Source organism: Nymphalis io, chromosome 8 (genome assembly GCF_905147045.1).
Source record: "Nymphalis io chromosome 8, ilAglIoxx1.1, whole genome shotgun sequence".
NCBI classification, from domain to species: domain Eukaryota; kingdom Metazoa; phylum Arthropoda; class Insecta; order Lepidoptera; family Nymphalidae; genus Nymphalis; species Nymphalis io.
Genome location: NC_065895.1, coordinates 11,138,082 through 11,157,216, shown reverse-complemented (window position 1 = coordinate 11,157,216; position 19,135 = coordinate 11,138,082). Strand labels below are relative to the sequence as shown.

The 19,135-nt window shown below is 37.1% G+C and overlaps 2 protein-coding genes across 4 annotated transcripts; one reads left to right on the top strand and one right to left on the bottom strand.

Moving 5' to 3' along the window:
- Positions 1-3,542: 3,542 nt before the first annotated feature.
- Positions 3,543-4,791, bottom strand: LOC126770101 (uncharacterized). Its single transcript, XM_050489261.1, has 4 exons — positions 4,493-4,791; positions 4,268-4,418; positions 3,862-4,011; positions 3,543-3,769 (listed from the first exon to the last, which is right to left on the bottom strand). Exons 1-4 carry the CDS (start codon positions 4,561-4,563, stop codon positions 3,548-3,550), a joined length of 594 nt encoding a protein of 197 aa, XP_050345218.1. The 5' UTR covers positions 4,564-4,791; the 3' UTR covers positions 3,543-3,547.
- Positions 4,792-5,331: 540 nt separating this feature from the next.
- On the top strand, positions 5,332-19,132 carry LOC126769930 (chromodomain-helicase-DNA-binding protein Mi-2 homolog). Of its 3 annotated transcripts, none has more exons than XM_050488921.1 (20): positions 5,332-5,496; positions 5,924-5,994; positions 6,364-6,486; positions 9,811-9,952; positions 10,690-10,835; positions 11,068-11,235; positions 11,436-11,621; positions 11,928-12,074; positions 12,166-12,291; positions 12,387-12,559; positions 12,669-12,792; positions 12,909-13,058; positions 13,169-13,344; positions 13,422-13,596; positions 13,688-17,131; positions 17,281-17,475; positions 17,617-17,779; positions 18,289-18,431; positions 18,756-18,814; positions 18,889-19,132. In XM_050488921.1, exons 1-19 carry the CDS (start codon positions 5,454-5,456, stop codon positions 18,762-18,764), a joined length of 5,904 nt encoding a protein of 1,967 aa, XP_050344878.1. In that variant the 5' UTR covers positions 5,332-5,453; the 3' UTR covers positions 18,765-18,814; positions 18,889-19,132. The 3 variants fall into 3 exon arrangements, with proteins under 3 accessions (XP_050344878.1, XP_050344876.1, XP_050344877.1); XM_050488919.1 differs by having other exon boundaries at positions 11,068-11,241; XM_050488920.1 differs by having other exon boundaries at positions 5,332-5,490; positions 11,068-11,241; positions 18,889-19,131.
- The last annotated feature ends 3 nt before the right edge of the window (positions 19,133-19,135 follow it).

Genomic DNA, 19,135 nt, shown 5'->3' with positions numbered 1-19,135 from the left:
CCCTGTTCTCCGCCTTCCGCATCCAGTTGGTGCCCGCCACCTTCTTAAGGTCGTCGGTCCACCTGGCTGGAGGGCGCCCTACGCTGCGCTTGCCGATTCGCGGTCTCCACTCTAGGACTCGTCTGCTCCAACGGCCATCGGTCCTACGACATACGTGACCAGCCCACTGCCACTTCAGCCTGCTAATATTGCAAGCTATGTCGGTGACTCCGGTTCTTTTCCGGATAATCTCATTTCTGATCTTATCCTTCAAAGATACTCCGAGCATAGCTCGCTCCATAGCACGCTGAGCGACTTTGAATTTGTGGACTAGTCCCGCAGTTAGTGTCCACGTTTCGGCACCGTATGTCATGGCAGGTAAGACGCATTGGTTGAAGACTTTCGTCTTCAAACATTGCGGTATAGACGACTTGAGGACTTGACGAAGGTTGCCAAATGCTGCCCATCCCAAGCGAATTCTTCGATCGGCTTCCTTCTCGAAGTTGTTCCTACCGACTTGTATTATCTGTCCTAGGTAGGTATATTCACTAACAACTTCGAGAGGTTTCCCCTCGACGTATATCGGTCCCGGCACGACATGCCTATTGAACATGACCTTGGTCTTGTCCAAGTTTATACCGAGACCGACACACCGGGAAGACTCGCCTAGGCTACGCAGCATTTCGGTGAGTTGTTCCAGCGACTCTGCTATGATGACGATATCGTCGGCAAATCGAAGGTGTGAGATGTACTCGCCGTTTACATTGACTCCATACCTAGTCCAATCCAGCGTTTTGAAAACGTCTTCCAACGCGTTGGTGAACAGTTTCGGGGATATTACATCCCCCTGTCTCACCCCTCTGCGCAGTTGGATCGCCTTCGTCTTACAGTCCTGGATGTGGACAGTCATTGTAGCGGCGTTGTACAGACATCTCAGTACCTCGATATATCTCCAATCGATATGACATCTCTGCAATGAGTCGAGCACTGCCCAGGTTTCGATGGAGTCGAAGGCTTTCTCGTAGTCCACAAATGCCATACACAGCGGCTGATTGTACTCTTCGGTCTTCTGTACAATCTGCCGAACAGTATGGATGTGGTCCACGGTGCTGTAGCCTGATCGAAAGCCGGCTTGCTCTGGGGGCTGGAACTCGTCAAGTCGTCTGGCGAGACGGTTCGTGACGACTCTTGAGAACAGCTTATACACGTGACTCAGGAGGGAGATTGGTCTGTAGTTTTTCAAGAGGGTTTTATCACCTTTCTTGAAAAACAGTACCACTTCACTCCCGCTCCACGTTTCCGGGGTCTTGCCATGTTGGATGACGGAATTAAAGAGGCTTGCTAGCTCTTTCAGGACCGGAGTCCCGCCTGCCTTAAGCAACTCTGTTGTGATTCCGTCATCTCCCGGAGCTTTGTTGTTTTTAAGCTGTTCTAGAGCCGCCCTAATCTCGCCTTGGTCAACGACCGGGAGCTCCTCGGAGTAATGGCGCATAAGAGGGGTGCGCTGGTCATCAATACTGATTCCCACGGGTTTATCCGATCTTGAAGAGAACAACTGTCCATAAAACCTCTCTACTTCTCCGACAATCTCAGGCCTAGAGGTAACGACCCCACCATTTTCAGTTTTAAGTTTTGTCAGACGCAGCCTCCCAAACTTGCGAGCGAACACTTTCGATCCCCGATTTTGCTCAATCGCAGCCTTGATGGCACGGGTATTGGAGCGTCGGAGATCGCGTCGCGTCAGCGTTTTTATTATTCGATTTAAGGCCTTATCTGACAAAAACTATGGTAGTTCTCGTCGTTTTCTCATGAGCTCGAGTGTCTCAGCAGAGAGTTTTGGTGCGTTGTCTCTTCTCTGTGGCGGAAAACACTTGCGGGATGTGTTTTGCAGTATTTTGACCAGCGTGTCGGTTCTCTCATCAATGCTGCTTATGGTTTCCAACGCGGTGAATTGATTTTGAAGTTCCATTTGGAACTTTTCGGAGCCTTGAGCAGCTTGGAGCATGGTAGGTCGGAGAGTAGACCTCATCATTCTCGATCTTTCGGCTTTTAAGTTGATATTTAGAGTGCCTCGAACCAAGCGGTGATCACTTCCGGTATTAAACCTGTTGATCACTGAAACATCTCTAAATATGTGCCTTTTATTCGAAATGATAAAGTCTATCTCGTTCCTTGTCACGTTATCGGGGCTTCGCCAGGTCCACCTCCTCTGAGGCTTCTTTTGAAAGAAAGAATTCATCAAAAAAAGCCCCTGCGCTTCGAGAAAGTTTAACAGCATTTGCCCCCTGTGATTTCTGCAGCCCAAGCCGTAAGGTCCGACTTTCGATTCACCGCTATCTTGTACTCCCACTTAGCATTAAAGTCTCCCATAACAACATTGTAGTGGGCCTTCGAGGTGTCGTTGAGGGCCTTTGCGATGTCCTCGTAAATCGCTTCGACCACATCATCAGAGTATGTCGAAGTTGGCGCATATACCTGTACGACCTTCAGGGAGTACCTGTCGGAAAGTTTTAGGTCAAGGTACGCTACCCGGTTCGACACACTACTGATTTCCACAATGCTGCTAATGAGATCCTTTTTGACTAGAAAACCGACACCACCCTGGGAGAGGTTATCACCTTCGCGGAAGTAGAGTAAGTTACTGGACTCTAGAGTTATCGTGTCCTCCCCTAGTCTTCGGACTTCAGATAACCCCAGTATATGCCAGTTTATATGACTTAACTCTACTTCTAATTCGGCGAGGTGATGGTCCAGCCTCATCGAGCGTCCATTATACGTTGCCATGTGCAGTCGTTTTATACGGTAGCCTGCCGTGAACCGGTGATTCTTAGCACCCCCTGCCCTGCCGATACCGCGACCGCTACCTTGGTCGGGCCTAGCGGGCTTGCCGGTAACTGGGGGCCTTTTTTTTGGGCGCATCTGCCATTAAGGGAGGGGTTTGCCCATACTCGCCGCGCTGGGCAGGCGTGTTGGCGAGCGCAGTAGGGGGGTAAGATGTTTATGGGAGGGGGGACGCTGCTGCCCATCCCCCCTTTTCCCCGTCCCTCAGTCACCTCTTACGACACCCACGGGATGAGATTGGGGGAGTACTATTCTAAGCCGGTACTCCACGGCAATAAAATAAATGTGTAAGAGTCGAAATACTATATCTACATTCGCACGTCAACATAGAAAAATAAAGGCACAAGTCAAGTAATTAATTTCAACAGTGCTGTTAATTTAAAAAGATTTATATTTAGTATTTTGTTATTATGTTTTGACCAATTTCGGCCATGGGAGTCGGACTCAAAGGAAATAGCTAATCTTCATAGGACATAATATAATTGTAAACAAGTGCATGCACAAATACAAGTGAAGACAAAAAACGTAATAACCTTTTTTATTGGCCCAACTGGTGGCTGTTTATACTCAAAACCTCCTAAAGTTTTATATACAGATATAGACATACAGTATAAAAGCTACTAGACCATTGGCAGTGTCTTTGTTGTCTTTGTTTTATAGAAAATTCAAAAATATATCTCAGATGGTACTGATGGTATACATGCAAGAATAAAATAAAAAAATCAATTTAACATTTATTGGTGCTATCTTTGATTTTCTGCTCCTTGTACATTTTAATAACTTTCTGTCCAGGCACTATTCCTTGAGATAGTCCAGGTCTTTTTTTCTTTTTACTTGCTTTAGTTTCCCAAACATCATCGTCTGTTGCTGTAGAGGCTTCAAGTTCAACTTGAGGTGGAGGTGCTGATGTCATTGTGCCTGCTCCTTCACACACAACCGTTTTTAATTTCTAAAACAATTTGAATAAATATAGTCCTTTTAGCTATAATTTTCTTATTAAACAGGTACTAAATTTTTTACATTGTAGTCAATGATAGATACCTGCTTTTCAGCCTCTAACTCTTCATTAGTCTTCTGTATGTCTGAATCGTGAGCATATTTACAGTTATGTCCGAACCGACAACGGCCTTTTCTGTAGTTCCAGCATATTTTCTTGCCATTGATCATTTGAGTATTGTCTTTACCTGAAACCTTAACATTCATGGCCTATGTACTTGACGATTATATGTCACATTGGAAACATTAGTATGCCAATTTGTTTTAACCAAAATTTAAGCACTTTTATGAGTTCAAATATCAGTCATAAGGATTTGATCACATTTGTATCTAGACTTTCTTAACTTAATAATTACAAATTTTATTTTAATAAAACTAGTGTATAATGATAAAATACATATGTAGATTTAATGTAAAAATAATTATTTTATAATAGAAAGTCAACATATACCATTTTAACATGCTTTTCCAGTATAGCAGCTTTAGCACGTTCTTCCGCAACAAAGGGATTTGAAAAAACCGAGGTGTGAAGGGTATTTTCACCGAGAGTTGGTTTCGGTAATTTTGGCTTTTCGTCATCTTTCCGATCTACTACTTTTGTTCTAAAAAGTTTCAAACATATATATTACTGATAATATTGATTTATATTATTTGTATTTGAATATCTTATAATTACTTTTCTTCATCGCTGCTGTCTTCTTCTTCGGTACTGCTCGATGATGAACCGTAATCTAGCAAAGCATTCATTTCGATATCAAGTTAAAACTAGTAAATATAAATTAAGAAACATTCAACGCTTTATTCTATTAAATGAAAACGTGTTTTGTGCGGTTCAGTATTTGGCAAAGTTCTTATTTAATAAAAGTTAGCATAAAGTCATTGTTAGAATATATTATAACACAACATGAAACATTGAAAACTTCTTGAATTGCGTTACGGCGTTGAAGTAGAAATTAGAAAACGCGACCTCTTGGCTCTCTTACTTCGCTGTCATAATTATGACATAAGGTCACATACACATTTAGAGACATTAAGCATATTATAGAATATCGCTATACATACGATTTACGATTTCTCAGGCGTTTGAGAAAGTCAACGATGTAGCTTAATATTAAAAATAAAAATTTAGACTCAGATGTCAGACAGACACTGTTTATAGTTAAAATTGCTAATTAAACTTAGACGACAAAGATGTTTGATAAAATTTGACTGCATTTCTGTGTAGATTAAGCCTTAGTGAAATAAATATAGCGCTGCCAACTTCTGAATGATGTACACTACAAATTAAATCTTTTTTCATCAGAAATCAATCAGAAATTATTTCTTTTTACAAATATATTAATAGGCTAAGTTAATAAAAAAAAGTAATTTTAAAATGAAAGTATTTACATTTTAGTCCGAGGGTCTTGAGTCTTGTAATTGGTCACCCAATTTCTTTAAATCGTTGTAAAATTATCTGTGATACCGGGTGTAATTGAAAGAGAAAGAAAATGTCGCTATTGCACACTAGTTCTTCGTAGTGACGGCGGCATCAATTTCTGAATTAATTACCATTTGTCGCAAAAACTGCGCGTCCTTTAGCTTTTCTAGACTAAAATCTTTGATTTTTCTTTGGATTGTGTCATATAGTTGTCTAAATGGCATCTGATGATGAAGTAGATGGATCTTTCGCAGGTAAAGGTTCGATTTACTCGATTTTGTTCCTAGCATGTCATAGGTAAGCCGCGAATAGCGGTATCATATGTTTACTTGCGGTAAGCAATTAAAATTTTGAAAAATTTCGGCTTTCTTAGTGAGGTGTATACGCAAATTCATGATATAAAACAAAGTGAAATAAAGTGATATGTGATTAAGTGTTATATTGGCATATTTGTTATGATTTAGGTGTAAATATTTTTATGTGGCAGTTTGTGACAGAAAAGAACATGCATTATCCCCTCATTACTACTTAACAAAATGGACGCCGCCAAACAAAGGGATTAGTGACCTTATGTCTAGAAGTGCGCGTGCATCGCAAAAAATGATGATGCTCATGTGCTTGTTAAGGCGTGCAGGTGGAAAGCATAGTGACTGGTTTGACCACTTTTATTGTAAATATTTGTTGCAGGCGACGAGGACGTGGAGGAAGGTGAGGGTCAAAATGATAACTCAGGAGACAGTGATGAAGCTCCCCCAAAGGTGATTTTTTTAATTACTTTTAATTTAAATTTTTGTTTTGCTTTTTTTTAGTTTTTTTTTATTCAAAGAATAGCATACATACTCTTAGTTGTGCAATATCATATTTAAATTAATTTTATCTATATGAATATTCATTGTTAACAATTAATTTAATACTGGTAACAACTCACAAGCGAATTAGAGCATCAACAAAAACTTTTTTTTTTACATAGCAAATGCTAAGAGATTATAAATTATAATACTTAAAATTGTAAACCAATTGTATTAATTATAACCATGAAAATATATGTTATTTATAATAATATGATCATATTATTTAATATGTTATATTCATAATATCTTAATTTGATCCATTTATATTTTTAATAGGAGGACGATGATTATTCTCCAGAAGATGCCAGAAAAAAAAAGAAAGGAAAGAAAAGAAAAGCGCGAGGAGAAGAAAAAAAGGGAAGAAAGAAAAAGAAGAAGCGCAAGAATGAAAGCGAGGAAGTAAGTATAAAAAATTATTTTTATTCAATAAAAATAGATGACACAATTTATAATATCATCATCATCATCACCCTTTTCGCGTCCACTGCTGGACATAGGTCTCTCCAATGGCACGCCACTGAGCTCGATTTTCAGCTCTTAATCTCCAAATTATAATATATGTTTACAAATTTATATCATATAATTAATACAAGACTATAAAAGTTAACACTCATCACATCTTCACTATCTTGCCTATAGTTACAATCTTATCTAGCAATGAATATCTATTTTAATAGATGTAATCAAGGAGTGTTTTAAATAAAAAGAAATCCATATACAAACTTTGTTCTCTATTAATAAGAATATCATTTTCCTACATGTTTTTATCTTAATAGAAGATAAGAATCTTAAATATTATCAAAAAGAAAATAACAAAAGTTTACGAAAAATAATTTTATTCAGATATTGGTATATCCATGACCTAATTTCATTTAAATTATATTTAAATAATGCAGGGCAGTAATATAGTTATAAATGATATTTATTAATAATAGTAATTAATAAATTCAGATAAAAGATTTGTCTATAATATATTAGAAACACTTATTGCAAGATATAGGTAGGCAGACTGGCACCTGATGGTAAGTTGTCGCCACCGCCAATAAGGCAGCAACCTTGAGATGTAGTGCTGGATAAGAGTGGAATATGTGATGACCTAGTACCTGCTCAGACGGGCTTGAACAAAGTCCAACGAGTGTAAGATTATGGAGCATTCAACTCACCTCAAACCCTTTAAACGAATTTATATTCCGAAATATGTAATATGAACGAATCATTTTCTTGCTTTTTAATTTAATCAATAATATAAACAAAATACTTTATAGTATCAAAGTAATTAAAGAATAAAATCGTAATTGAAGAAATTCGAGAATATAATTTTTATAAATTCACGGTCGTTGTGTTGCTTACGCTATGAAAATACGTATGTTTTATTTCATATTTAGATCGGATTATTTTCTTTTTAACCTATTTAAAAATTGGACTTGATTAAAATTAGTTTTAGTTTAGCCTCGAACTTAAAAAATATTTTAATATTGTTTAAGAAGAATTATGCTTATAATCAATTTAATAACAGTAAAAAAGAATTTGAAAAATCTAGCACAAGTATTTATATCTAGTTCCTATAGTATATATTAGTGATTAAAAGTCCGTTTTGCTTCCCTTGTTGCAAAAAATAAATTGAAAAGTATGCTACTTCCTGATATCGACAATTCGTTCTGTCGTTCGAAATGTCGTAATTGTGCAACAAACGTCGGAACATATGTTTCAAAGACATTTTATACGTTTTTTAGGATACATCTTTTTAATGACTAGGTGTAGCTACCCATCTTGGCGTTTTATGGTAATACATATAACTAATGGTTTACGCGGCACAAGTCAATAAAGCTTCCCAGTCGGCATAACATCTAAATCTCCATCATGAATCACCCCGTCAATTGGTGAAAACAGTATGAAAATCCCTTGGGTAGTTTTTGAGTTTGTCGCGTATAATATAGTAGTGAATACCAACTTTAGCTATAAACATAAATGTTCGTTAGGGAGTGATTTGCTGAATAGCGCTGTCTTCTTTCGGTTGTCAAATCGATTATGAAAGAAACACCGAAATCGTTAATCAAAAAATCGTAAATCTTATACAAATATTTATGAAAAACATCGTGACTTATAAATCAACATATCAAATATACCTACTTCGTTCAAAGAGTTTTTGTTTTTTAAAGCTCTTAAATTGTCGAAATCAGATTACATTATATACCATCGGTTCAGAACCTTCTAGAAACTCAGTAGTTTCATCATTTTCTTAATTAACTTATTATCCATTTAAAATTTTATATCCACTCCGGAAATCAATGAATATTAGTCCTCTGTCGTGTCTATATACGTAAGATCGTAATGATCTCAGAAACAATTTGATTTTATAATAATAATAGTTATATCCTGGGACGTTTTTCACACACTGATCATCCATCTGATCCCAAATTAAGCTTGTACAAAGCTTGTGCTATGGAAACCAGATAAGTGATATACTACTTTTCTTATGTAAATACATACTTATATAGATAATTACTCCCAGACTCAGGACAAACAGACACGTTCATGCACACAAATGTCTGTCCTGGGTGGGAATCGAACCCACGCCGAAGGTTGTGGGTTCTACCAACCACGCCAACCGGATCGTCAAATTTTATTTTGCTAAGATTGATTGATCGCTAGAAGGTTTATGCAAAAAAATGGCAAAGTTTGTGATTAGTCTAAAGAGCATTTTTAATAACTTCAGTTTATGTACACCGTATGTGTAATAAATAATTCTAATTATATTACCTATTACAATCATCATATTATTAAAAGTCATCTGATATGTAAAGAATTTGTACGGAAAATTGTCTAAAATATCGTCATTTAAAAGTCAGCAGGTGGTTGATATCGATTCCATGCCACAATTCGAAAGGTTAGGTTTACTATCTGGCTGGCACTCTCCATCGATAAAGTTTTTATATCCCAAAATTTTTGCAGATTTAATTCATTACCTATCCTAGAGACCATTTAACAGATAGCAACATTACTCAGTTCATTATAAGCAATGATACATTTCCATAAAGTACATGTAATACTACCAAGAACAAAACCAAAACACCAGAACTTTTTTTTTTTTTTATAGAATAGGAAGGCGGACGAGCATATGGGCCACCTGATAGGAAGTGATCACCAAACGCCCTTAGACATTGGCATTGTAAGAAATGTCAACCATCGCTTATACAGCCAATGCGCCACCAACCTTGGGAACTAAGATTTTATGTCCCTTGTGCCTGTAATTACACTGGCTCACTCACCCTTCAAACCGGAACACAACAATAACAAGTACTGCTGTTTTGCGGTAGAATATCTGATGAGTGGGTGGTACCTACCCAGACGAGCTTGCACAAAGCTCTACCACCAGTAGACTTCATTTCATAGGTCATCTATTCCTAGATACTTGGGGGAACCCGTGCGACGCCGGGGCTATTTTTGCAAGTAATGTGTTGTGTTTTACTTAATTAATCATAAGCTGGATAAATAAGTAATAATATGTTTAAAATTGCACTTTGAAACAAAATTTTAAATGTGTGAAACATTGATGTAAAAAATATTAAGAATACTTAATTAAAAGGTATTATAAATTTAAGAAGTTATTTAAATGTAATAGTCATTATATACACTTTGTTTAACGTAAAGAAATCTAAAATTTAATTTTAATTATAACATTAAATTAAATGTTTGGTTGAATTAAAAACAAATTCTCACCAGGATGACGACTTTGGCGCGGAAGTCGAGGCAGAAGGTGACAGTGACTATGCGCTGAGCGCAGTATCCTCGAGTAAAAAATCGCGCAAAGGGCGAGGAAGCAAACATAATACTTCCACTCCGGTTGCTTCGGATTCGGGATCTGGTAAATATAAAAGATTTTCTTTGCAATTAAATTATTATTTATTTAAATCGATAGCAGGTAAATGGTTTCTATATGCCATTATGTTACTAAACTGTGAAACGTTTTGCTTTGTTAATTACGGTTCATAAATTTTATTTAAAATATATACAGTTTGATTTCCGTAAGTATAATAATATAAAATATTGGTGTTGTCACTAAATTTCAATTTGCAAGTTATTAAAAATAATTTAGCTATTAATATGCAAAAGTACTTAGACTTGAAAAATACATTTAAATAATTATGATTGCTTTTTAGCGATTTAAATTACTTAATAATCCTTGTATAAGCTACTTTATTAATTTATTAATGTTATGTTAAAATTGTACAAGTTGTGACTTATGTAATGACTGTAGCCTCAATTTGCTTTGAGATGTATTTTAATATAAAAACCACAGCCTTGACTTATACACTTATAAATATTACACAAAATTTCTGAAAGTGAAATAATGTAATGTAAAGTATTATCATATATTAAAGAAAATATTAATTTTCATTATATTTTTAATTGCTGTCAGTAACAAATTTTTTTTGAAATTTATACCAAAAGATTGAATTGAATATAATTAATGTTTTTATGGAAATAAAAACATGTTTATTTACCTTGTTGAAATTGTGTTGATTTATTTGTATTAAGGTTTTCTTTAATCATTTATTTATATATTTGATGATATAGTGTTATTTTGTTTTTGATTGGCAGGTATGCCGACTGTTGAAGAAGTATGTTCTTCATTTGCTCTCACTGATGTTAACATTCAGTATACAGACGCCGATCTCGAAAATTTAACCAGTTACAAGTTATTCCAGCAACATGTACGCCCTCTTCTTGTTAAGGAAAATCCAAAGGTAAGTTTAACATTGTCTTTCATACAATGAAAAAATTTAGTCCATAAATGCCCTTGAGGCCTTTAACCGTGAAACCTCATTCATCTTCAGACTCATCTTAACGAAAAAGTTGAGACCTTAATATATTTGTAATAGAATCTAAAGTGTGCATATATATCTATCTCTTAATGTTCAAGTAATGTAAAATTCAGAAAATTTTTAGATTTGTATGTAATTTACGCTTTTTTCTTAGGTACCTGTATCAAAGTTGATGATGCTAGTAGCGGCCAAATGGCGACTATTCTGTGAAACTAATCCACACTTGGATGGTGGCAGTCAGAACATGGGCTCTGAAGAGAATACAAACACATCTGCTACGTCAGATTATGTGCCCAAACGTCCCGGTCGCACTCCTAAAGAAGTAAAGGTGATTTTATTTACCAATGCCATAGAGTTCCCTTTGTTTTTAACTCTTAATATGAGAAAGAAGAATATAAATCTTAGCATTTCTTTTTTTTTTAAATTATTTTAGATAATTTCTCATTTGAAATGGCAAGATATCACAAATTATTATTAAAAAACGAACAAAGAAAATATTTCAAATAGTTACTTAATTTTTAGATCGAAGACTCTATCGACGAGCCTGAGGAGGAAGACGAGGAGGGAGTAAGCGATGAGGGCACGCCGGCTCCTCGCAAACGTGGCCGTAAGCCCAAGCACACGGGCACGCCGCGCGGCAAGCCGGGCCGCAAGCCGAAGGTCCCCACGCTTAAAATCAAGTTCAGCAAACGGAAGCGCACTAGCAGTGTGAGTACTAACTTCTAATGACATTTTTGTAAAGCTTATCTACCAATTACATTCTCATAACCATTTAAAACACCCATACACCACGGCGAATTAACCCACAGTAAAATCATTTGTTCAGACTTAATGTTATGAGGCAGACCTATGGACTGTAGGTTCATAAAATTTGTTAACATTTCTTTGGTGTGTTATAAACCAGATGGCAGACAAATAAATGATATATTAAATGGTCTATAAATAAGAAAATATATCAGTTAAATAAACCGATAATTTCATACTAGAATTGCTTATGTGCATATTATTTTGCAGGAGGAAGATCAAGAAGGCAGTGCAGGTGCAAATACAGATTCTGATGCAGAATTTGAACAGATGCTGGCTGAGGCTGAAGATCCGAAACCAGCACCAACTAACACAGAAGAGGCCCCACAACCGAAAGAGGAAGATCCTAATGTTCCAGTTAGTATAATAAACAATCAGATCAGAACAATTTATTTCTTTGTTATATATTATGAAATTATTCAATCAAACAATTTATTTATTTTTATAGCAACAACCAAAGAAGAAGGCTAAGACCAAAATCGGCAATAAAAGCAAGAAAAAGAAGAAAATGAAGACGACAAGCAAGTTCCCTGATGGTGCAGAAGGAGAGCAGGAACATCAGGACTATTGTGAGGTGAGAATTATAATGATATAATGATTTTCTAAATTAATGTGTAAAGTGCAACAAACGTTAAGAAGTATATGTACTAAATAATTTTCGATTTGTAGGTTTGTCAACAAGGAGGTGAAATTATTCTCTGTGACACATGTCCAAGAGCGTATCACTTGGTGTGTCTCGATCCAGAATTAGAAGAGACACCAGAAGGTCGCTGGTCCTGTCCTCACTGTGAGGCTGAGGGCAACCAAGAAGAAGATGATGATGAGCATCAAGAATTCTGCAGGTAAGTTATTATTTTATTTACAGTTCAAAGGAACTTAAATGAACAATTATTAAATAGAATTGTTCCTTTTGTAAATATTAATATGCAATAACAATAATTTATATTATAGGATTTGCAAAGATGGTGGCGAGCTATTGTGTTGTGATTCCTGCCCATCAGCATATCACCGTTTCTGCCTTAATCCACCCTTAGATGAAGTTCCAGATGGAGAGTGGAAATGTCCTCGATGTAGTGTGAGTTTATAAATTAAATTAAATTCAAACTTATAATATTGGTAATAGTATTCTTTCTTTCAACCAAGGGGTTTTTATATTAAAAAATTGTCTTCATTTATTTCCGTCATTTTCAGTGTCCACCACTAGATGGTAAAGTAGCGAAAATTCTGACATGGCGATGGAAGGAACAACCGGCGAAATCGAAGGCACCGCGTTCAAGGGAGTTCTTTGTCAAGTGGCATGAGCGTTCGTATTGGCATTGCAGCTGGATATCTGAGATACAGGTAAATTAAAAAAATTAATTTTTAAATATAGCAGTAGTCAGAAATTTATAAAATAAGAGCTAAACGGAAGCTTTGTCTTTAAATGCATTTTGTTTCCGAATTATTCACAGCTGGATGTTTTCCACCCCCTCATGTATCGTTATTACATGCGCAAATCGGATCCCGAAGAGCCACCTAAATTAGAAGAACCATTGGAGGAGCGTGAAGGTCGAAGAAAGCGCATGAAAAACAAAAATGGCGTAGAACAAGACTCTGATGAGAAAATGTTGGAAGAAAAATACTACAGGTAACAATAAGAGCCATGCCTATTGTTTTGTATATCTTAAGGGAATTGCTAAATTATTTTTTTATTTATCTTTTCAGGTATGGTGTAAAACCTGAGTGGTTGATAGTGCATAGGGTGATAAATCACCGAACATCACGTGACGGCACTACGTATTTTTTGGTTAAATGGCGAGATCTATCGTACGACCAAGCTACTTGGGAATCGGAACATGAAGATATTGCTGGATTAAAATGCGCCATGGAATATTATCAGGTACATATTAACAAATAAGTAAACTTATTAATAAAATGATAAAATTAAATTAAATATAATTAATTTTATAAATAAAATTATGGTTTTCCAGGATATGCGTGCCTTCATCACTTCAGAAGGTAAAACTAAAGGAAGCAAAGGCAAAAAAGCTGGTCGCAAAAGCAAGAACAAAGATAATATTGATGAAGACGAGAGTAGTAGTGGATTGCAGGTCAAAGGCAGAAAGTATAACCCGCCTCCAGATCGTCCAACAACCAATCTCAATAAGAAGTATGAAGATCAACCACCATTTGTATATGAAACTGGAATGCAACTCCATCCATATCAGTTGGAAGGTCTTAACTGGTTGCGGTATTCTTGGGGACAAGGAATCGACACTATTCTTGCTGACGAGATGGGTCTTGGAAAAACTATACAAACTGTTACATTCCTTTATTCTCTGTTTAAAGAGGGTCATTGCAAAGGACCTTTCTTAGTTTCCGTTCCACTGTCAACAATTATTAATTGGGAGAGAGAATTTGAGTTGTGGGCTCCAGATTTATACTGTATTACATATGTTGGTGACAAGGATTCTAGAGCTGTTATACGCGAGAATGAACTTACTTTTGACGATGGCGGGAATAGAGGAGGAAGACCTTCAAAAATCAAATCGCAAGTGAAATTCAATGTTCTCTTGACTTCTTATGAACTTATATCAATTGACTCTACTTGCCTCGGGTCAATTGAGTGGGCTGTCCTCGTTGTGGACGAAGCACATAGACTAAAAAGTAATCAGTCTAAGTTCTTTAGGCTTCTTGCTGGATATCATATTAACTACAAACTTTTACTAACAGGAACACCATTACAGAACAATCTCGAAGAATTGTTCCACCTCTTAAACTTTTTAAATAAGGATAAGTTCAATGAGCTAGCTGCTTTCCAAAATGAATTTGCAGATGTTTCGAAAGAAGAGCAAGTGAAGAGGCTACATGAAATGCTGGGTCCTCATATGCTGCGGCGATTAAAGGCTGATGTATTGAAAAATATGCCCGCGAAATCGGAGTTTATTGTGCGTGTTGAGTTATCCCCAATGCAGAAAAAATATTATAAGTATATCTTGACTAGAAATTACGAAGCACTTAATCCAAAGAGCGGTGGGCAAACTGTGTCCTTACTTAATGTGATGATGGACTTAAAGAAATGTTGTAACCATCCATACTTGTTCCCTGTAGCGGCTGAAGAAGCACCTCTTGGTCCCCATGGGAATTATGACACTCAAGCTTTAATTAAAGCTTCCGGAAAACTTGTCCTTATGTCGAAGATGTTAAAACAACTCAAAGAGCAAGGACATAGGGTCCTCATTTTCTCCCAAATGACAAAAATGTTAGACATTCTTGAAGATTTCTTAGAAGGTGAAGGATATAAATATGAAAGAATTGATGGTGGTATTACAGGAACAATAAGACAAGAAGCTATTGATAGGTTTAATGCACCCGGCGCTCAGCAATTTGTTTTCTTATTATCAACTAGAGCTGGTGGTTTGGGTATCAATTTAGCTACAGCTGACACTGTAATTATCTATGATTCTGATTGGAATCCACATAACGATATTCAAGCGTTCTCGCGAGCCCATAGAATCGGTCAAGCTAACAAGGTCATGATATATCGATTCGTAACTCGTAACAGTGTTGAAGAAAGAGTCACCCAAGTTGCTAAGAGAAAAATGATGTTAACACACTTGGTTGTGCGCCCTGGTATGGGCGGGAAAGGTGCTAACTTTACGAAACAAGAACTGGACGACATTCTACGATTCGGTACAGAAGAGCTTTTCAAAGAAGAGGAGGGCAAAGAAGAAGCTATTCACTACGACGATAGGGCTGTTGGAGAATTGCTAGATCGTTCCAAAGAAGGTATTGAACAAAAAGAATCATGGGCTAATGAATATCTTAGCTCCTTTAAAGTGGCTAGTTATTCGACCAAAGAAGGCGACGGTGAAGAAGAAGTTGATACTGAGATTATCAAACAGGAAGCTGAAAATACTGATCCAGCTTACTGGATTAAATTACTTAGACATCACTATGAGCAGCATCAAGAAGATCAAGCAAGAACCCTTGGAAAAGGTAAAAGGGTAAGGAAACAAGTTAATTATAACGATGGTAGTGTTGCACAGACAGAAAATAGAGAAGACACAACGTGGCAAGAGAATGGCTCTGACTACAATTCTGATTTCTCTCAAGGTAGCGAGGATGATAAGGAGGATGATGATTTCGATGAAAAGAATGATAATGGAGATTTACTTAGCCGTCGCAGTAAGCGCCGACTTGAAAGGCGTGAAGAAAGAGATAGACCATTGCCACCGCTGCTTGCACGTGTTGGAGGAAATATGGAAGTTCTTGGTTTTAATGCTAGACAAAGAAAATCGTTCCTCAATGCAATCATGCGGTATGGTATGCCACCACAAGACGCATTTAACTCGCAATGGTTAGTCAGAGATCTTAGAGGAAAATCTGAGCGTAATTTCAAAGCATATGTTTCACTATTTATGCGACACTTGTGCGAGCCTGGTGCAGATAATGCTGAAACATTTGCAGACGGTGTTCCTAGAGAAGGATTATCAAGACAGCATGTATTGACACGAATCGGTGTCATGAGTTTAATTAGAAAGAAGGTGCAAGAGTTCGAACACATCAACGGGTATTATAGCATGCCTGAATTAATTCGTAAGCCAGTAGAACCCGTTAAGATTGCCGGTGCAGAAAGTGCTGCTCCTAGCCCAGCTCCTTCTACAGCGACCCCTATAACTTCAGCGGCGCCCTCACCAGCACCCACGCAAATAACACAAGCGTCTGGTCAAGCACCTACACCAGGTGGGTCAGAGAAAGATGAGAAGGAAGAAGCTAAAGATGACAAATCCGACTCTAAAGATAGCAAAGAAAAGGACAAAGAAGAACCTATGGATACCAGTGATATTAAGGAAGAAAAAGATAAATCAGAGGATAAGGACTCGGCAAAAGATGTAAAAGAGGAAATTAAAGACGAAAGACGTATGTCTGTGGATGAAGAACCTTCAAAGGATGAAGAGAAATCGGAGAAAAAAGAAGATAAAGACGAAAAAATTAAAGAAGAGCCGAAAGAAGATCCGGATAAAAAGGAAGATGCGAAGAGTGATAAGGCTGAATCAGAAGCTTCCGAAAAGCCTAATAAAGAAGAAAAGAAAGAAGACGATGATGACGATGTCGTACTCGTAAAAGAGGAAGAAGATCTCAAAGTAGAGCGCCGCAAGTTTATGTTCAATATTGCTGATGGTGGTTTTACAGAACTGCATACTTTGTGGTTAAACGAAGAACGTGCCGCTGCGCCCGGTCGAGAGTATGAGATCTGGCATAGACGGCACGATTACTGGCTATTGGCTGGCATTGTAACGCACGGCTACGGGCGCTGGCAGGATATTCAGAATGACTTGCGATTTGCTATCATTAACGAGCCGTTTAAGATGGATGTCGGCAAGGGCAACTTCCTTGAGATTAAGAACAAATTTTTGGCCCGAAGGTTCAAGGTAAATACTACATAGGTTTATACTGAAAATGTTACTATTCTATAGAATTAAAACGTATCAAACATACATATAATACCTTACCTTATGAAGACATACATACCACTAAATACAGTACTATTTTATAAAAAAATGTATTTTTTAATTATCAGCTATTGGAACAAGCGTTGGTTATCGAGGAGCAGCTGCGGCGCGCTGCGTATTTGAACCTGACGCAGGACCCCAACCACCCCGCCATGTCGCTCAACGCGCGCTTCGCCGAAGTGGAGTGTCTCGCGGAGTCGCACCAGCATCTCAGCAAGGAGTCGTTGGCGGGTAATAAACCTGCTAATGCAGTACTGCATAAGGTATGTGAACAAACTTTTTATTCCTATTTTATTTGATGTTTTTCTGTTTTATGACAATTTCATTTGAGATATATGAAATGATAATATAATATGTTATATATAGTAACGTTTTTAATCAATGAATGTCGCTCGTCCACTTAGGTGTTGAATCAGCTAGAGGAACTGCTGTCTGACATGAAGTCGGACGTATCCCGCCTACCGGCCACGCTGGCGCGCATCCCGCCAGTGGCGCAGCGGCTGCAAATGTCGGAGCGCTCCATCCTCTCGCGCCTGGCCGCCACCGCTGGCAACCCTGTGCCTGCAGGTAACCGCTTTGTTTATTAAAAACTGGAATGGGATCCGTTTGGGTCAGTAAAGATTAATGGATTTTTCTGTCAAGATATAAGTGGCACATTCCTGTCTCGGAATGTCGGAATGCAAGTGAACTCGTTCATGCGCCTCATTTCTTTCCACTATGATCTTGATTATGAGGTTAAAGGAATATGTTGCGGTGGTTTTGTGTAAATACTTCCGTATTATAATACGTCCTGTATAGTATGCTAGTCCTTGAGATTGGCTACTGCTGTATTTGTACTTTTGAGCAAAAGGACATTATTATTATTCCTATGTTAGATGCTATTATTATTGTATACAGGTATAAAATGAGAGTTCCATCTTCATTTTCAGCTTAGGTCAAATATAAAGAGACATTTAAAAATATGTTTATATACGATAACGATATGGCAAAATAATTATTTTAATTTTGTATATTGTAGAATATATTATACTTTTTAGACGAGTATAAGTTAATATAACCGTCCATGTGGTGCGCAGCTCAAATGGCGCAGTTCCCGGCCGGGTTCGGTGCGGGCGGGTCGCTGCCGGGCTTCTCACCCGCGGCCGCGGCCGCCGCCAACTTCACCAACTTCCGCCCGCAGTACTCCGTGCCCGGACAGCCTGCCACGCCCTCATCTAATGTACGTTCATCTCTGGATGTTTTATGGCTATAATTATATCGTCGTATATCCATTATTATTACTATTGCCTTTTCCAATGAAATAAGGCGTAAAGATAAAACAATCCTTTATTTTACATATTCCAAATAGCTAATAACTTTGTTATATTATGGACTACAAACAGTTCTTGAACCATTTATTTATAACAAAATGTTTAACTTAACTAGTTATATTCACTTTGTATTTAATTCCATACCATGGTTAGTTGTTTGTCTTTAATCCTCTTGTACATGGATAATTTTAATAACTATACGGCGTATAATAACCTTTTATTTTTATTTTTAGAAATCATAAGCCTATGGTAACAATAAATTGACAAGAATCAAGATGACATAAGCGTGCAGGTACGTAAGATTGCATAAAAAAAATTTCAAAGTTTGTTAAAACATATTTATAAAGATTTTTTCATTTGTTTCAGTGGCCGGCTTTGGCGTCGCGCTTAGACGAATAATTTAGATTTAAGCTTTTCCAAGATTCCTGTTCCACCTTGGGTTTGAAGTGATATAATTAGTGATTAGTGCAGTTATGTTAGGTAACATAATATTACGTCATACTAGAGCAGAACTCTCACAATATTATTTATTTCATCCTGATCTGTATGAATCTTGTTTTACTGCGTAAGTGATTGTGGACTTATGAAATCTTTATTTTTAATTTACCAAAAA